General features: G+C 38.8%; 1 protein-coding gene and 1 long non-coding RNA gene across 6 annotated transcripts in view; one reads left to right on the top strand and one right to left on the bottom strand.

Annotated features, from left to right (window-relative positions):
- The window catches only part of LOC111927824 (uncharacterized), a 201,906-nt gene extending 196,904 nt beyond the window's left edge, over positions 1 to 5,002 (top strand). For 3 of the 4 annotated variants that reach the window (XR_015287535.1, XR_015287538.1, XR_015287539.1), the window contains 2 exons: positions 3,486 to 3,681; positions 4,034 to 5,002. This is a non-coding gene — a long non-coding RNA (uncharacterized LOC111927824). Of the gene's footprint in view, positions 1 to 3,485; positions 3,682 to 4,033 lie in introns of those variants that run through there. The other variant, XR_015287553.1, reaches the window with a different exon arrangement.
- The window catches only part of FBXW7 (F-box and WD repeat domain containing 7), a 176,679-nt gene continuing 160,726 nt past the window's right edge, over positions 2,268 to 18,220 (bottom strand). For both annotated transcript variants that reach the window (XM_086891491.1, XM_086891492.1), the window contains 7 exons: positions 17,900 to 18,023; positions 15,895 to 16,031; positions 14,136 to 14,249; positions 10,893 to 11,074; positions 9,608 to 9,833; positions 5,421 to 5,631; positions 2,268 to 4,359 (listed from right to left, as the gene is read on the bottom strand). In XM_086891491.1, the coding sequence (XP_086747617.1) occupies positions 4,091 to 4,359; positions 5,421 to 5,631; positions 9,608 to 9,833; positions 10,893 to 11,074; positions 14,136 to 14,249; positions 15,895 to 16,031; positions 17,900 to 18,023 (1,263 nt within the window). In that variant the 3' untranslated portion in view covers positions 2,268 to 4,090. The remainder of the gene's footprint in view (positions 4,360 to 5,420; positions 5,632 to 9,607; positions 9,834 to 10,892; positions 11,075 to 14,135; positions 14,250 to 15,894; positions 16,032 to 17,899; positions 18,024 to 18,220) is intronic.

Genomic DNA, 18,220 nt, shown 5'->3' with positions numbered 1-18,220 from the left:
TATCTTAATGTTGTCGACTTGGTTTCACATACAGGAGAAAATAATGAAGCTCTTTCTAGGGCTAAAGCTAAAAGAAGGGTAATCAGCATGAAAAGAAGAGAGTAGAAATGCCAGAAACACCACTGCAGTTATCTCCAGGATAGCTGCAGTATTTTGACATAGCCCATGATGACTAAGCCACTGGATTCAAGATGCGCCTGTGTATTGAGAGCATAAAGATGTTAGTCTTATTCAAGTATTCTTAAATGTTTTTATTTTAAAAAAACCCCAAACATTCCACCCACCTTAAAATCAAAATCTAATTACGTGAATGAAGATGTTTCCTAAGCAGTCTCACTTGGAGCATGTACTGCCAAAGAAGAAGAAGAGCTCATATTTTGAGTTATATTATGATGAGTACATCAACAAAAGGGGGGTGTAAAGAGAAACTGCTCCGTTTCTTACATGTAATGTGTTTACTACAGGCCCATCTTTGAAATTCTGTCACTTAAATCACAAAATTTCTGCTTATTGAGCTGTGTTGTTCAGATAGCTCATAAGCAACTCCTACAAACCTAAACACACCTGACAAAATTAGAACTCTTTAAAGGGCTAACACAATTAACTTTGTAAAGTTGTTTTATTGACTGGGAAAAGCTTTTCTAAAAAAAATTTAAGGTACTGTGTTTTTTTTTTGTATTTACTGTGACAATCATATCTTGACTTTGCAGCCAATAGTTTGTCTGAACCTAAATCTGCAATGAAGGAATCTGAAAATATGGTTTGCTTAACAAGTTCAAGTTATTCTCTATTAGTTTGAACATTTAGATACTGCTGGAACTACACTGTCAAGACGAAAACTTCTCAATTCTGGTTAAGCACATTTTTCTCCTGGTCATATTGGCTGCTTAAAATGTACTTGAACTGACTGTACACCTTGATTTGTTAGTTTCCCTCTTCTGTCAGTTCACTTTTCCACCCAGATTTGTATTCCTGCCCTCCAGCACAATGTTACTCAGAAACCTCTCATCCTCCTGCGCCATCAGGCCAACGCCTTTGCTCTTTGAAAACATTTTGTTGCAATTTCTACAAATCATGGAAGAAAATTACATAATCTTGAAAGCTATTGCTCTGCTCACTGCATTAAATATTCATATTTCTACCCTTCTATTTCCATCCCCTCTCACAAGTACTTCAGCCCACGCTGGCGCACCTTCTGCCATCGGGGGGCTCAGTGTCCTGGCCTGCACTTCAGCAGAACCATGCAACGTCCTGGTCTCTCACTGCCATTTTAGGAAAGGATTAACTCTTTAATTGTTTTTGCATAAATAAGAGACAATCACTGACAATACTGTCAGTGCTTGCTGCGAGCTTTTTTTCCTTAAGCACCAACCCAAGGAACAGATTTTTACAATTTGGAGCTGCTCAGTCAGTTCGGATGGCTTTTTAATCTCTAGAGGCCAGATGGAGCATGATCCTTCACCATTGCATGTTTTGCATAATGTAGGGATTGGAATTAAATTTTGTTTGCACATAGTCAGAGATGTGTAAGTATATAAACATTTTTCCTTTCCATCCATGCATTTTCTCTTCTACTGTTTTGTTTTTTTTTAATGACAGCTTTCTACAGGGGAAAACTGTCACAAACAAGCAAATGCTATGCCCTGAAACAAAAGCTTACACAGAAGAAAACAATGATTTTGGTCAAGGAGATTTGAAACAGAACCTGGCACTCAACAGCAAAGTTTCTAAGACAGAAGATGACTTACCTTGGCTTCAGGGCTCTGATAAAACTGCTGTTGGACTGACGTGGAATGATGTTATTTTACTATTCTCAAGATTTATTTCAGGCTCTCCTACAATCCCAACTTTGATTTTAGTTGTATTTATGAATTTATTCTTTGCTGTCAACTGCAATCAACTGATTGAAATCCATAAATAATAAACATCAGGTTTCAATTTAAGATGCAGTAACGAGATGCTATCGGAAGAAGTTTTACGTACTTTAGCAGCTTTTTATAGCTGCCTCCCCCCAGAGCAAGGTCCTGACACGTTCTTCGTGAGAAGGAGCAAATGTCTTTCCCTCATGTTTGTCAAGACCCACGTGACAAATCCTACATGGCAACTGAAGGAGAGGACACACACACCTGTTTGTGGAAGGGTTATATAAAAAGTCCCAAGACATATTTTAGCATCTACCAGTAAGATGAGCAACTTGACCTGCTTTACCCCTCACAGGATACATAATGTTAACAACTAGAAAATAAAAAATAAAAAAAAAGACATACTAACATGAAAAAACACATTTTATTGCACTTAAGTTATAAGAAAATAAAATTTCTAGGTGAATCAAACCATAGACACAATCCCTTTAAAGGTTGTTTTCCTCCATCATGTCAGGTTGTTACATAACTAAAATTAACCAACTGGAATCTGATTGTTTTAAATCAGACTATAAATAAAACAAAAACAAAAACAAAAAAAGGAGGAAAAAAGATCGCCTAGGATACAGTGTTAAACCACTTTCACAGTTCAGCTTGAGTTGTGGCTCTTGGAGAATGAGGCAAACCATTTGACTCTTTCTTTTCTCATTTTGTTTGCATGTGACATCTTTACAAAAACGTAAGTTTTTGCTCTGTCAGTTCCTCCCAGCAATAACTGTAACAGTTGTTTTTTTCTCAAATACTGTAAAACACTAAGACTGACCAGCAACTTTATTTTAATTTTTGTATTTTATAATATTTTTTAAAAATTTTGTCAGTTTTTTTTTTTAATGTATGTTCATTCCATTCACCACAGCCCTCACAAAGAAAAATTTCCCCACAGAACAGGCTGCAATAGCTTTGTTCCAAGGAATGTGTTTTAATTTTTGCCCAGAAAAAAGAAAATAAGCTTTGCACACACACTCAATTCTTTATTTGCAGGCAAACTTCACTCTTAATTGTCTGAAACTCTTCCACTCTCAGCCTCTTAGAGGCACAGTTGGCTCAAGTTTCAGTGGCAAAAAGTCTTTTTCTGTAACCAAACTAGAGCAAATTTGGAATTCAGTCTGGGACTAAAACGTCACAGCAGAAAAAAAAAATAAAAAAAAATAATTTGCTTTTCTTTCTTTCATTTAGCAGCATAAATAAGTTTGGCCACTGGGAATACAGTACAGGGGTGGGACAACAATCCCGTAATTGAAGACCTACTTCTAGCACCAGCATTGCGAATTAAATCCATCAGAGGACTCTCAAAACCCAGGACAACTTGCCACCTCAGAGCAACTTATGCGTTGAAGAGTGTAGATGGAAGCAACAGTAAATAGATTAAACAGAGGCTAATACTGTGATTGACATTGGCAATGGTTGGCAAAAAAAAAATAAAATAAAAAAAAAAAGAGGAATAAAGAAAAAAAAGAAAAAGCTCTGATAAAACTGTACAAAACAATTCACAGTAATATTTTAGCTTTTCCACACCAGGAATGGACTCTTTGTTTTTGTTTTTGTTTGTTTTTCTCATTGCAGATGCTCTCTAGTTTTTGAAAGTCAACCAGTGACTGCTCGTGGAGGTTGGAAGGGACCTTGGAGGGAGTCCGGTCCAACCCCCTGCTCGGAGCGGGGCTAAGGGACAGCGCGTTGCTCGGAGGGGCTGCCGGGACCCAGGGTGACCCAGGGGTGCACGAGCAGGCTCGCCTGTGCAGCTTATTTCAAGATCTTTGTGGTAAAATAACTTGCTAACAAGAAGTGTAACTTTTTTTTGTTGGTTTTTTTTTTTTTTTCCCCACTCCAAATTGTTCAAGGAGCATTTGGAGAAAAGTAAAGAAATTAATTGCACCTGGTTTCATTTCAAAATTGGATTTTTGCAAAGCTGCCCCGGTCAAAAGTGTAGCCTTTTTATGTGACGAGACAGCAAAAGCCTCTCTTGTCAGTTATAGTTTGTCATCTTTGTCTTCTCCTTCGTAGTCTGTAGGTCTTTAGGATCTGTTGCCCCAAGGCAACATCCTGCACCACCAAGGACAAGGGATTTTTTTCCTTTTTCTTTTTTTTCTTTTTTCTTTTTTTTTTTTTTTCAGGGGGGAGGGAAAGGAGAACATCGTCTACACGTTTGGACAAATTCATCTTTCTGCCCTTCACTTCATATCGACGTCAAAGTCCAACACCAGCAGCTTTGTTTCCTCAGTCCCGTTGCGGCTCCCAACTGCACACACCAGCTTTGTGTTAGAAGCTCTGATTCGCCACACGACGCCTCCACTTCCCCCGCTCTCCAATGTGACTAGATTTCGGATAAATTCACCCGTTTTCAAGTCCCAAAGTTTTACAGTCCCATCATCTGAGCTGGTAATTACAAAGTTCTTGTTGAACTGTAAACAGGTCACAGCACTCTGATGCTTGTTGGGACCTGTAAGAGTAAACAAAAACATTTCTATTTGTAATTAATTAGAAAGCAATGTCAGGCAGTGCTGCATCTAGAATAAACACCTTGCTGTTTGCATACAGCTCTTTCCATCTATTAGAACTACTAGAGAACTATCTGTTATAACTCCTGGGTTTGTACATTAAAAGGTGGAGAAGCCTTGCCATGCTTTCAAAAAGTGAAGGCAGGTATAAAAAAATTCCCCAGTACTTTCTACTTTGTTTCAGTGATCTCATTGTGCTGTATGTCAGCAGCTGGGCAAACGTGCACTTGGACATCCCTGAAAATGAACTTAACCATCCACAGTGAGGTGACCACTGTGAGAGTTTGTCTCCAAGTCCCTTTGAAGTGTTCTTATACAAGATTGCTCCATCAGGAAATACTGACAGTTATATGCTGACATATAAATATATATGTTAAAGCAGCAGAGTTTGCTTTACAGGGAAATTTAATTTTCTGCTCTAGCCAGCACTGCTGCATATGATATATGAGAATGATGCAAGACCTTTTTTGTGTGGAGAAACACAACCATGTGTTTGTGTGCATGATGCCTGAGTGGCAACTGTCAACATGGAGGAAAAAAAAAAATAAATCTTCCTTCTTACTGAAATAAAGAAAATATCTTCCACTCCCATCTCTTGATTTATTGCAACAGACAGTGTACTTTGCCTCCTGATCCAATTAAACTGTAGGCTTTGAAACATTCAAGTGACCCCTAAATAAATACATTGACTGTCTATTTTGAGATGCAATTTCCTACATATTTGTGTGGCTTATTAGGCTAATATACCCATAGCAAATTACTATCAGTCCAGACCATCTGCCTTTCATAATAGGCAAGTGATTTGAATAGATTAGATTAAATACATTTTGTTCTTCTACTTCAGAAAAAGATCATACAGCTGTCATCAGAAAAAGATTTGAGTTTTAAGTGGTCAGTGCTTGTTTCTTTGCACATAATTATTTTAAAGGGTTTTTTTTGTGTAAAATCTGCAACACGGATCACTGTAGGCTGCTTTATGTACATGAAGGTAGTTTAAACTTACCTTGCAATGTCTGTAAACATTGTCCTGTTTTAATGTCCCAGATTTTGACTGTAGAATCAGCATTCCCAGACACAAGTATATTGTCCTTGAGTTCCATTCCACTTGTGAGTGACTGGTGGCCCGTTAGAGTGTGAATGCAGTTGCCTGTCTCCACATCCCAAACTCGGATGGAAGTGTCAAGAGATCCACTCACCACATGGATACCATCAAACTACAAGAAAGGTAAATCTATTACAAACAATTATATCAGGACCTGACAAAGAAGGCTATTAAGCATTTAATTCACTAAATGCAAGATTAGATACTATATATATTCAGAAACTGCAGTACAAAGTAGGAACTCAGTAGAGATGGCCACGTTTGATACCACAGCAGGTGCTTCATGGTCAGTGCAATTTTCTGTTGAAGGCCTGTGGGCTCTTGAGGGACATGGTTTGAAAAGAGGCTCTGAGCCACTGAAAACATCTCCTTTAAACACAGCAGATTCTGACTACCCTGCAGTGTGCAACAGTAAGAGAAAGTATTTTTCCTACATGAGATGTTAAAAAGCCAATCTTGCTTTTTTACAAGTCGGAGGGACTTTAAGCAGGAGAAAGGCAACAACATTTTTCCAGAATCATCTACACAAAAGTCACAACATAAGAAAATAGAAGGAAATGTAATCTAAATGTGGAATTTAGCTATTTTGTACAGTACCTAATTGTGTACACTAAGGAAGTGTAATTTTCCAGTCATAGTAGGAAAAGCATACAGGCTAAGATATGAGATTTTTTGACCAAGAGGACTGACTATGTAGAGAACAGAAAGGTGGAAGATAACTTGAGCTATAGTGACAATGACATAAGAGTCCAGAATTTTCAAAGAAGGGAAAAAGCAGTAGAATAAAACATGTGGGCTTCAAGAAGGAATACTTAAAAAACCCAAGACTTCCTTCCCATGAGGATTTTATGGATCTATTCTCTGAGGGGAAGAAGAGTTCAGGATAGTTGACACTTTCTAAAAGACACAAACTATCCTGTGTGAAAGAAAGACAGGAAGTATTGTAAATTACTGGGACCCACTTGGCTGAACCACAAGGAATTGTACAAAAAGTAGAAACTAGATCAATAGATGTGTATAAAAGAGCACACTGGGACAAAACCAGAAAGGCAGGGCAACACAAGATAAAACTAGCAAAAGCCATTTCACTATTGTGTAAAAAAGTTCCAACCAAAAACATAACAAAACAAACACAAAAAAAAACACACCAAGAGGAAGGCCAAAAGCCACTAATTTATCCTCAGTGGGAAGGAAACACTGATTGAGGCCAGCTATTTAACTTCTTTTTGTCTCAGTCCTCAGCCATGTGAGCGTAGGCTCACATCACTAATGCCAATGACAAATGAGTACAAGCTTTTGCTAGAATGGGGGAACAAAATCACATAAGGCAAGTTGTTTTAACACAGTCTCAGGGACATCTGCTGCTATCTTTGAGAACCTATGGAAGACAAAGAAGTTTCAGATGGCAAATACAATTCCTCCCTGATTGAAGGAGATGATGGGATAGGGGAATTATGGATCAATTAGCCTAAATTCAATATCCACAAGGAACTTTAAAGCCCTTAATACTGTGATAAGTAGCAGCAAACATGGATTTGTGGGAAAAAGCAAATGTCTTGGTTGTATTTTTTCAAAGAGGGAGACAAATTTGAGGCAGGGATGCTACTACTTTGTTCAGAGTACTATTTGAGATACCAGAAGGAGCTGCAGAGAGGTCCGGCATTTACTATTTTCATTAGGATTTGAGTGACATTTGAAACAGTAGAACTGACCAAAGGCAAAGAGTGTAGAAGTGAAAAGTGTGAAGATCTGAACTTGGCAGGGAATGAATGAAGGTACAGCTGCAGCCTGGGAGAAGGAAGGCTGGACAGGAATCTTGGTTATATTTAAGGCAATCTGACACACTGCTTGTCCATGTGGACTGACTGGTACCTGATAAGGCAAGGAACAAACCCAGTTAAGGAAACTTGACTATCTGGGGCTGCTGCTTCTTATAAGACCTGTGGAAAATGAGTATCTTAGATCTCTGCAGTCAGACACGGTTGGGCATGGCACCTAGATTCAAAAGAATGGAGAGTGACTGGCACACGGACTGCTTATCTGCACTGCACTCCTGGTGAAAATACACTAAAAAAGACCCTCTGGTATCTGAATGGAAGGCAAAAAAAAAAAATAGCTTTTCACTTCTAGCAAGCATTGATAAGACTTTGATTGGACCCTGTTTTGGGTCCCCTGCTTTCAAAAGAGGATGGGAAATAATCTGACTTCAGATAAAAAGACAAGGAGTGCCAAGTAGCCAAACAGAATCAGGAATATTAGAGAATATTTTTCTATCCTAAAAAGAACTAAACCTGATTGATGCAACAAATCTTGAATTATTTTCCCCCTTTCCCACAAACTAACTGTATTCCCTGTTCATAAGGTATTCAGAAAGAAAGGTTTAAGGCTGGGCATCAAGAGAAATTGATGGTGCTGCAGTAAAACAAACAAACTCACTGAACCAGTGAGTTATCCATGAACCTTGAGAATCTGTGGGTTATTGCAAAGGCAGGTAAGAAAGTGTAAGAAAACTCAGCACAGTTAGAGGTCTTCAACTTCTGCATAAGGATCTCTGGAAAATACTAGGTCTACACATGGGGAAATATGGGGAACCTGCCATGGAGGACTGGCTTATTCCATCTGATTATTGTATTTATGGGAGTTCTGCTGTTTGGGGCTACTTCAGGTTGAAGGGCAGGAGCCACCAGGCAATTTTAAAGAATCTTTCCGTTCCAAACCCGTAAGCACCTGTAGCCTCCAACTTGCCATGCCCAACCCCTTTTCCAATTGTTTCAGAACATATCAATTGTGTAACACAACCCAGTTATTTGATCCATTATTACTGCAGTATCAGAGCAAGACATAAATATTCGTAAGCCAAAACAGGAGCCAGTGGTGAAGATAAGGTAGAATAACATCTGTTCCCAAACTGCCCCACATGAAATAAATTCTCAGAACATTTTTGAGGTAGGTAGGTAGTACAGCATTTTTAACTTGCTTGCTGCTTATCTAGAGAACACTCCTCAGCATATGAATGTAAGAGAAGGGCTGGAGTTTTTGATAAGTTTTGCTACATATTTTTGGGAAAGGAAACCAATTAGGAACTTTGTTCATATTTAATGTATTATAGGGAGATATGAAATACTTTATGAAAAATGTCTCTACCACTGAGCTTCACTTTCTGAGTCACAAACCAGAGCAGTTACATGCTGAAAGCCATTTCCCAGTTTTGAACTGTCTTTGTTGATTTCTTTTTCAAGTCCTGCCAGATTGTGGTGTGAACAGGCACAAGCATGAAATTAATTTCTTTTGCCTTTCAATGCCTGGAAGTTATGCTTTGACTCTATGAATGAACAAGATGATGTTTTGGGTTAGTAAAGGTAAGAAGACCCAAGACATGAGGTCTGTGTGTATCTTTGCCAGCTCTGTGGGTAACTGGTGGGCAAAAGAGAGATGCCACAAAGCAGCACCATGATAACCTGCACCTACATTAACATGTTGCTGGTAAAAAAGCCTCACACTTGTATATCTGGCCTGTACTCAGAGAAGAGGAAGTAGAAGGCTAGAGATTTACATAGGATCATTAAAATTTTAGGTTCAGCCTTACTGTGAATTATAGTTTAGAATTGGAAGATGGGACTAGAAAATGAGGATAAACAGATCTCCATAAATCAGAACATTAATCCAATAGGGTTTTTGGCACATCATCAATTGCTCTATCCTCTGATTTATTTAAAACAGTACGTTTGGAATTCCTTGAGGAAAGCAAAAAAAAACATAGCTCCAAAACACATGCAAGATTTGCAAAAAAAATATCTCAACCAAACAACCCGTCAATCCACAAAACAACTTACTGGTATAGAGATTTGGGCTTTATTGTACTGAGTCCTTTAAAAAAAATGCTACTCTAAAAAACGTTTCAGTTTCTAAATTAAGACAACATATGACTAGTGTAACAAAATGAAAGAGGGGTTTATCACAGATGCCTCTGTATTCTTGTGGTCTGTATAATTCTGTACTAGGTACCCACAACTTAATACACAAGATGAAATAAACTGACTTTAAATGTTACTTAAGGAAACTAAAGCAGCAGATAAAAAATCACATACCTGTAACGAGTAGACTCTGTTAGTATGCCCTTGCAGTGTGTGCAGACAAGTCTCTGTCTCTGGATCCCACACTTTGACCATAAAATCATATGCACCACTTACAACCCTTCTGCCATCATATTGAACGCACCGAACTGCGGCGACGTGGCCCATCAGAACGTGTAAACACTGGCCCGTCTCTATGTCCCAGACTCGCAGCGTAGCGTCTCGAGACCCACTGACCACCCTGCAGCAACGAGAAAACCCCTCCTGTACTTAGCATGGGACCTGAAAGTACTGCAGCAGTCAAACTTGGCTACAAATGCGCTCTGAGTTTTAATTTGGGATATTAAATAGAGCTGGTGCACCAGCCAGCAAAGTTCTGGCTTGGTGTGACATTTTCATGGGGTCTCAAATGACTGGAGTGTTCTCCCTCGCTCTACTCACCTCCTCAGCATCTGTCTATTTGATGTAATTAGCAAACAGTATTTAAAAAAGCACTTCATTCCTGAACAGCAAAACCATTCCATGAGAAATTCTGTGGACTGTTGTATCTACCCATGAAAGCTTATGAACATGGTGAGCTCCAGCCAGTGCTACGGGCATTCTGTTTTAATAACTGAGTTGACTAATTATAACAAATAAACAAAGATCTTTAGAAATTTCACTTTTAGTAAAGTAACAGTAATTCTGCTTGATATTTTTTTCAGTTTATATTTCTATAAGGTTTTTTAGGCAATAACAGAAATGAGATGGAATGAACATTAATGAAATTTATAGAGAAAAACCTCATTATTCTTCAAAAGAGAAGAAATGCAACCAACAATCTCTCTGTCAACAGCTCCATACCACAGCCAAGTAACAGAGCTCTGCCAATGTTTGTTGAATCAAGACATGGTTTACAATTTTGCAAAAATTATGTTATAATCAGTTAAAATTTACATAAAACACTGCAGTGACAACATTTAAAAGGTTATTTGGTAAAATGAGTAAAAGTTTGTAGCATTGACAAAAGAAGAAATTATTCAGTGTGGGAGACTGGATCAATGTCTAACAAAGAATTAGCTTTGAAATAATGCGGACTTTTTGAAGTACGTGACTCAATTTTCCGTTCTTCATTTAGTACTCTTATGCTCCTGCTCCTATTAATCATCTCCTCCAACACTTGGTGCTGGTTTATGTTTTGCCTGGTTTGTGTTTCACTCGGTGCTGGATGAGGTCCCCAAGTTTCAGGAGCACTTTCTGTGAGCACCAAGGGTAGAAATGGCAGGCCAGGCTGTGGCTGTAGCTCTGCACAAAGCCTCACCTTTTCTCGTGGAGATGCATGCAGCGCACGGTGGAGGTGTGTCCATACAAGGTGTGGATGCATTCCCCGGTCTCAGCATTCCAGACTTTCAACGTTCTGTCTGTAGAGCCACTGATGATAATGTTGTCCCTCATCTGTGATGACCACACTCCGCCTGTGTGCCCAACCAGTGTTCTCAAACACTGAAAAGAAACATTTTCCTTAGTTAACCTTTTGACACCGGGGAATGGAAACCTTAAGAAAAAGCAGTCTTGGAGGTAAGAGTCGGCTCTCATAGCAAGAGCCAGAAGACCCCTGGGGACTTCTTTCTGATCGAACAAAAGAATTCCCCTTTTTAAAAAATACTCATCAAATTTCTCTTTCAATTGGTGCTACTTTAAGGAATTTTTCTTTCCCTTGACAAACTAAGCTGTCTTTCCAAATTTCTCAATACAAGGACATGTTTTGCAGCCTTGAGTCATTTTCCTGGCATTTTTCTGAGTCACTGCATGATTCCAATAGCTTTTTGAAGTGTATTAGAAGTGGAGAGAGCACACACTTGGTAGTTTTACCACCAATCTATAAACCATATATATTTGTTGTGTTTTTCTGTTTGCTTATCCAAGAAACACTGCACTCTGTAAAGCACAGCTACAGCATCACTCCTGCAGAACCGTGTTTCAGACCTTTTTCAGACTTTACTGTTGCCCAGGAGAGAATCCCACACTACATAAGCACAGCCTCTCTTCTCTGATCCCAAATGGATGACATGATTTCTCACCATGTACAGACAGTGTTTGCTCACACCTTCTTCTATAAAACCCCTGTCAGCCCGGAACAATGGCTTGTCTCCGTCTCCCAGCCTGTTTTCCCTACAAGTAATGACTATATATGCTTTCCCACCAGGCAGCAATAAATGCTAATTAGCACAGACAAGGAAAGATCCTTGCAAGACTCCTCTAGAAAGATACTCCATGAAGATTCTGCATTTACTTTAACAACATGATCTCTATAATTACCTATTTTCTAACCCATTTAAATACGTGCCATGTTGATTTTTGCATTATTCTATTTTCTTCAGTTCTGTCGTGGGGATAGAGCCTTTCAGTGCACACAGGCATCTACTTCTGCACTATTATCAGTCAAACCTGTAACTGCATGAGAAAAGAGGTCAAGGCAGTTTGAGGATCTCTTTTTCTGTAATCTAATGCTAAGTGGCATTAATTGCCATGGCCTTCCTTTAACTGTTAGTTGACTCCTCTTGACGCAGTCCAATATTTTTTATCTGAGACTGTATCCTAAATACCCAGTCTTTCAGTTTGTTCCATTTAAACATTGATGCATCTTGGCTTTCTAACTGTCCTGTCCTGGATCTTCTTCTTGTGATCATACCTTTTGAAAAATGCACTAATTTTAAGCCAAAGGTTACTTCAGAGGAAAAGAAAAATCAAATACAGATTATCTAGATCAACTCTAATAACAAAAAATCATAACTTTGGTAGTTAGCATGAATTTCAGCTAAAATGTTCTATTATCACTGCATGCTGTATTTCCATCACATGAATTTCTTCCAAAGTATTTTTTTCTGCATCAGTGACAGTATAGTAATTCTTGTTGTTAATATCCTGTTCATTCTAGCATCCTTGAAAATTGTTTGCTTTTTTGTTCTACATAGATTTCCTGTTCTTTAACAATTTTTTAACCGGTCTTTTGCAATTACTGGCATCTGGCTTAATTCACTGCTATCAAATCCATCTTTTTCACTTCATAGCTGATGTTCATTTCTACAGTTTGCTTTTTTTTCTTATTTCATCCAATGTGCTCATATTTTAAGAAATCATCCTGTTAAAGCAGTAAGAACACAGAATCCTTATTTTGGGCTTTGCATCTGTCAAGGGAATTATTTAGTCATGTTCATTTGCACAAACCAACCTTTAGGGTTTCTTTATTTTATTAATTCTTCAGCATCAGTAAGCATGAGGGCTGATACAGCACGCTTCCATCTTTCAGACACGATTTCTGGCTCTCTTAAAGGTTTGGGGTAAATGGCCACTAGGATTTGTAATTACTTTCAAAAAATTACTGAACAGCAATTGTTGAGTCATGCCACTGTGCTTAATTTGATATATTTAAGGGAACGTTTTGCTTTTGGGAGCGTGGTATGTACAAAGAAAGTATTTTCATTTGTGTTTAAGTTGCCCTTTTCAATTAAAATAGATGTAAATTTCATTATGGGATCCTTCATTAGACAGTTTGTTGTAGGGAAGCCAACAGCAGCAGGGTGAGGCTGCCTATGGCTCTTAATTTTATTCTTGCCCACAGTAGGATTAACAATCCCTTCAAGGATCTTCTGGGCATGCAATGACAAATGCTGAATACATTCAGCTTCCACATTATGAAGTGGATACCTTTTACATCTTAAACATGTTATCCTCAGCAGCTGTCCTGTTGTTATCTATACCATTAAAATCAAGCTAAGTGCACACAATACCAGTCTAAAAGGCAAAAGAACTGTTTCCCCAAGGCCTTTTCTACATCCTTGGTTGGTCAGTCACCTCAAAAAAAAAAACCTGTGGGCTGAGCAGCTGTGATGTTCTAACATGACTGAAATGCTCAGTACTGTCTTTTTGATTGCACATATTGTTTTGCTCCTCTAAGCCAGAATTAAATTATTGAAGCTTATTAAATTCCTGCCTGAGCTGGATCTAATTTAATAGGAAATATTTAAACCTAAAGCAAGTTAATTTTTTTTTTTTTCTTGTGGCTCAGCGATATAGTGGCTTGGAAAGAAAAACAAACTCTGTATTTGAAATCTGAGCCAGTAAAATGAACACTCCATTGCAAAAACTTGAAAACAATAGAAAGAACGCTAGAAGACAAGTGAGAAAAGGAGATCCAGAGGGGTAAATGCAGCCTAAGTTAAGCTTTAAGGAAGATAAAGTAATGTTTCTGTCCAAATTCTTTAGAATCCATGTCACAAACGACTCCACAAGAGTAGCAGAATTGCCAAGAGAACAGGGATATATGCCAGTGGTAACATGAGCAGCATTGCAATTTCACATCAAGGTGACTTTTTTGAACTGGAGCAGTTTCTGTGTGGGAAAAGGCAACCCACATGTTTATCCAGTACAACCTCCGATTCCTGCCCCAGAGGCACCAAAGGCCACCCTGCAGTGTGGTCTGATGGCACAGCAGCATTTCTGCTGTGCCACTGCTCTACCTGTGGCTCATTTCCCAAGGAATCCAGCAGAGCAGCCACCTTACCTTGCCTGTCACTGCTGACCACACTTTGAGCGTGTTGTCGTCGGAGCCGCTCACGATGCGGTTCCCACAGAACTGCAGGCATGTGATCACATGGTCATCGTGGCCCTTGAGCACCTGGCAACCAAAAAACACAAAGGCAATGGTCACAATTTAATGCAGGAGATTAGAGAGAAGCAGGAGAAACAAAGTGCTCTTCTGATTCATAAATTACAAAATGCTAGAGTTGCTTCAGTAATAATAAGGCTCCTTAATCCCGTGTGTCAAGTCTAATTTACCGCCAGCTGGGACCAAAGAAGGTGTTTCCCTCCTTCCATGGAGTGATGCTGCATTGCTTAGCAGGAACACTACAGTTACTGCAAGCCTCCTAAAAGTACCAGGAAAAATCACTAACAAAAGCTGAATTAGTCACCGAACACTGCTCTATTCCTCTGCAGTTATTCCATCTCTTTATTTTTCAGTTGAGTTACTGTTACCTTTTGTTCCAATCTTGACTAAAAAGGATGGGCTGATTATTTGCTGAGTATTGTATTTCAGTGGTCAAGGCTGACCACATCTATTTTTTTCCCCTTACCAGCCAAGCATTGTATTGTGTTAAATGCCAGGCAGCACCAAAGGAAAAAAAAATAGAAAACCATCAATTCAGTTAAATACAAACAAAAGCAACAATTTCATGTGCTGGGAATGTGGACTGGAATGCTGCTTTATAGAGGTGGGATTTTCAATGCTTGATTTTGGAAAAACTGTAATTCTGTATATCTTATTGCAATATGGAAAAAAAAAAAATCCTTAGTAGAATACATAGGAAGAAGAATTTTTTATTTAAAATATCCAAACATTTTTCAAGATGTTCATTGAAATGAAATGGCATTTAGATAATGCCAGAGGCTGTAATTTTAATAATAATTCCAAGATAACTTGATGTGGCATATCAAGGCAAGAAACACAGAACTGTTGCCAGAGATGTACATAAGTCACGGCCCAATAAACAGCAGGATATAGCCATAGGTTTTCCATGGGAATTCTTTTATTCCTATTTAATGTTGTTATTTTTATTAAAAAAACAGGTAAATGGCCTTAAAATCTTAAAAAGCCATGAATGTGGGTTTTCTTCACATTTTTGACTGCTTGTTCATTATCAGGTTTGATTAGAGAGTTGCTATTTTATTTACAAAAGGTTTGAAATATTGCTTCATATCAGAAAGGATGTAATGATAAATATCAGTGTCATTAAAATAATTTTAGCATTTAGAAAACCCCACTAAAATCTTAACACAGAATAAAGTTTTGTCTTGTGCTGCTCAGTTTAGAAGAATATATTTAAAAATAAAGCATGAATTGATCACAGAACAGTTGCAGAGTATTTTTATGTTGCAACATGACCCAGCTCTACCAATACATACATATACACTGACACATATACAATATATGTGTCTGTATGTTTAAATATAAGAATTTCCAATCAAGTTTTCATGATTACCTGTCTCAAAGAGACTGGTTTATTTATTAGAATTCACAAAATTGTACAGAAATTCTTAGAAGAGCAGTGAAAGGATTCTGCAGTATGAAGCATAACACACTGCCAAAATGGTGGTTGGAATATAATTTAAAGCCAGGGTAAGCTAAAACACAAAGTATTTCTTTCTGTAGCAATTCACTGCTTTTTGTGCATGGATAGTCTTGTTTGTCCAAAGGAAAGAACCCGAGCCACGAGCTGATCCTGCTTTGTTCACGGCCCCGTGCACAGAGCTCAGAACCTCACCTTGGGCGATTTCAGTTCTCCCCGCCGCCAGTTGGTATCAATCCTGTGCTGTCTGATGTAGGCGCTTTTCCACGGACTGTGTATAAAGCCTGGTTTTATTACTTTCCTCCTCTTGATATGTAATGGTTCATCAATCCCTAAAATGGAATTTTAAAAAAGGGGGGGAGGGGAAGAGATGAGGCCACCCCACAGGAAACACCTTCCCCCCCCAAACCTTTACTGTGACCCCTGACATTAAAATATGGCAGAAATGTAACAACCTCCTGCATGCCAACATTTCTGTGTCAGTGAAACCACCCTGCTCCTCAGAGATTTATTCTCTGTCTGTCCTTGTCAGTTCAGCATAATCATTACCATAATCACAACTGAAAATGCTCTAGTTCATCATTCCTTGCTGGCAACCTCCAAGCTTGGGTTTGGGTCTCCCTTTCTGAGGCAATGCAGCAGAACATTGCCTTTTACAAACGGGTATTGTCCAAAACACCTCCTTAACCACTTATATGCTTATTCTGGAACAGTTCAAGAAGTCAACCTTTCTGTCCGTGGCTCTCCACTCTGGTCACCTATCTTCATTACCTTTAAGCTCATTGTGACTCCTGCTGTTAGTGAGCTTTTAATTACTTTCTTGATCTGAAAGGCTGAGTGCTTTTGGCATTGTCCTCTCTTGGCTGGAATTTAAGTATAGCTATGCCCTTTCTGACTTGACACTTAAGCAGTAGTGCTTTGTTTTAGCCTTGCTACTACAGATACAGCTCTTTTTGCAATTCTCTCACTCTGCACTCTTTTCTATGCAGCTCCTCTCTCCACTGCATTTCATTACGGGCAGGAGTCTTGTCTCTTGCCAGTGTGTGGATTTCACTCTTCTTCCTTTAGCCCCATCTCTGCCTGCAATATTGAATTAGGGGCTCCTTCATGTTACTGAGCAGCTCACTGAGGCTAAAGCAGGCTGCAATACTGGCCTGCTTGACTGTGCTCTCCTGCCTGGATGTATTTATTATTCTTGCTTAAGCTCACTAACGTAAGCTCATTCACCTCCCAACCTCCTCCTTTTTTCTCACTCTGTCCTTTCAATACATTTTCACTGAAATTTTTAAGAGGAGAATCTTTAGAGAAGATTTTGGAGGTCAGGCACCTGCTTTCCATCACAAAAGAAAACAAATTAGTTTAGGTGTCCTCACAAATAGCCAGCTACAATTGACATTGTTATGTTTTTTGAAGCCTTTGAAGCATCAACACTTCATAAGTCCTTGTCTCCATACTCCAAGGCAGTCTGGACAGGTCCTGTGTCCAAGATGAGACTGCTCTGAGATCACATGTATATGCTCTTCTACCCCGCCCCCCTGGCCCAAACAGACTTCTTGTTCCTATAATTCTCCTAAAAAATATAAGTTTACATTCTCCATGTGCACAAATACAGGACTACTTTCATGGGAGCCTTTTTTTGCCCATTGGTATCAGTGCTGGAGCACCGTATCCTCTCGGACTGGCATCAGTAGGACAATATCCATGTGGCTAATGGACTGTGTGTCCCTCTCCAGGCAAACCTTTTAGCACCTTCTTCCAATACCATGTGTCATCTCTGCCTTAATTACCCTACAAGTGATGTGAAATTACAGCAGCCCTTCTACCAACCACTGCAACAGTTTTTCCTCCATGTTACTGCCAGGCTACACTCTATCATTTTTACACCTCAGCTGTTATTTCTTTAGGTTGCATTTTGAATAAATGTAATCCTCAAAAAGCAAACCCAACTGTATCCTAAAAACATGCAACTGGTATACTTTATAAATAAGATATTCAAGCCTAAACTCTAGTATTCCATGGATTATTTCTATTTCCTGCTTTCAACAGAGATACATACCGTGTAGCTCAAAGCATAACTAGCACTAAATCTAAAGTCACACAAATTGTCTTCGTAAAACTTTAAGCTTATTATGCAAATGAACTGCACTTTTTATGATGGCAACACTTCGACCATTATATCCATCCTTTTGCTCAGCCTTACCCTCCTCTTTGCATTTCTCTCTCCAGAGAAGATTATCTTCAGCCAGAATTCTCCAGTAACGACATGTCTGGGCTGCCTGCAGAAGGTCCCTGGGTTCCAGGAATGACAGCACATACAGTGCCAGCTGTAAAAAATAAGAAGAAAGTGTATCTTCTGCACTGCTTTAGAAGAGAAAAGTGAAATAACTCCATTTACTATCACACATCAGGGGCTGAAATACAGAAAATTGGAACGATAAATTATTAAACAATCTCTGAAACTTAACAGACTCCAGTTTATTCCTGTGGGCATGTGGAAATATAACAATCATCATAAGTAACT

Source organism: Cyanistes caeruleus, chromosome 5 (assembly GCF_971803275.1).
Source record: "Cyanistes caeruleus chromosome 5, bCyaCae1.hap1.1, whole genome shotgun sequence".
In the NCBI taxonomy this organism is placed as follows: Eukaryota; Metazoa; Chordata; class Aves; order Passeriformes; family Paridae; genus Cyanistes; species Cyanistes caeruleus.
This window is presented reverse-complemented; position numbering and strand designations above follow the sequence as displayed.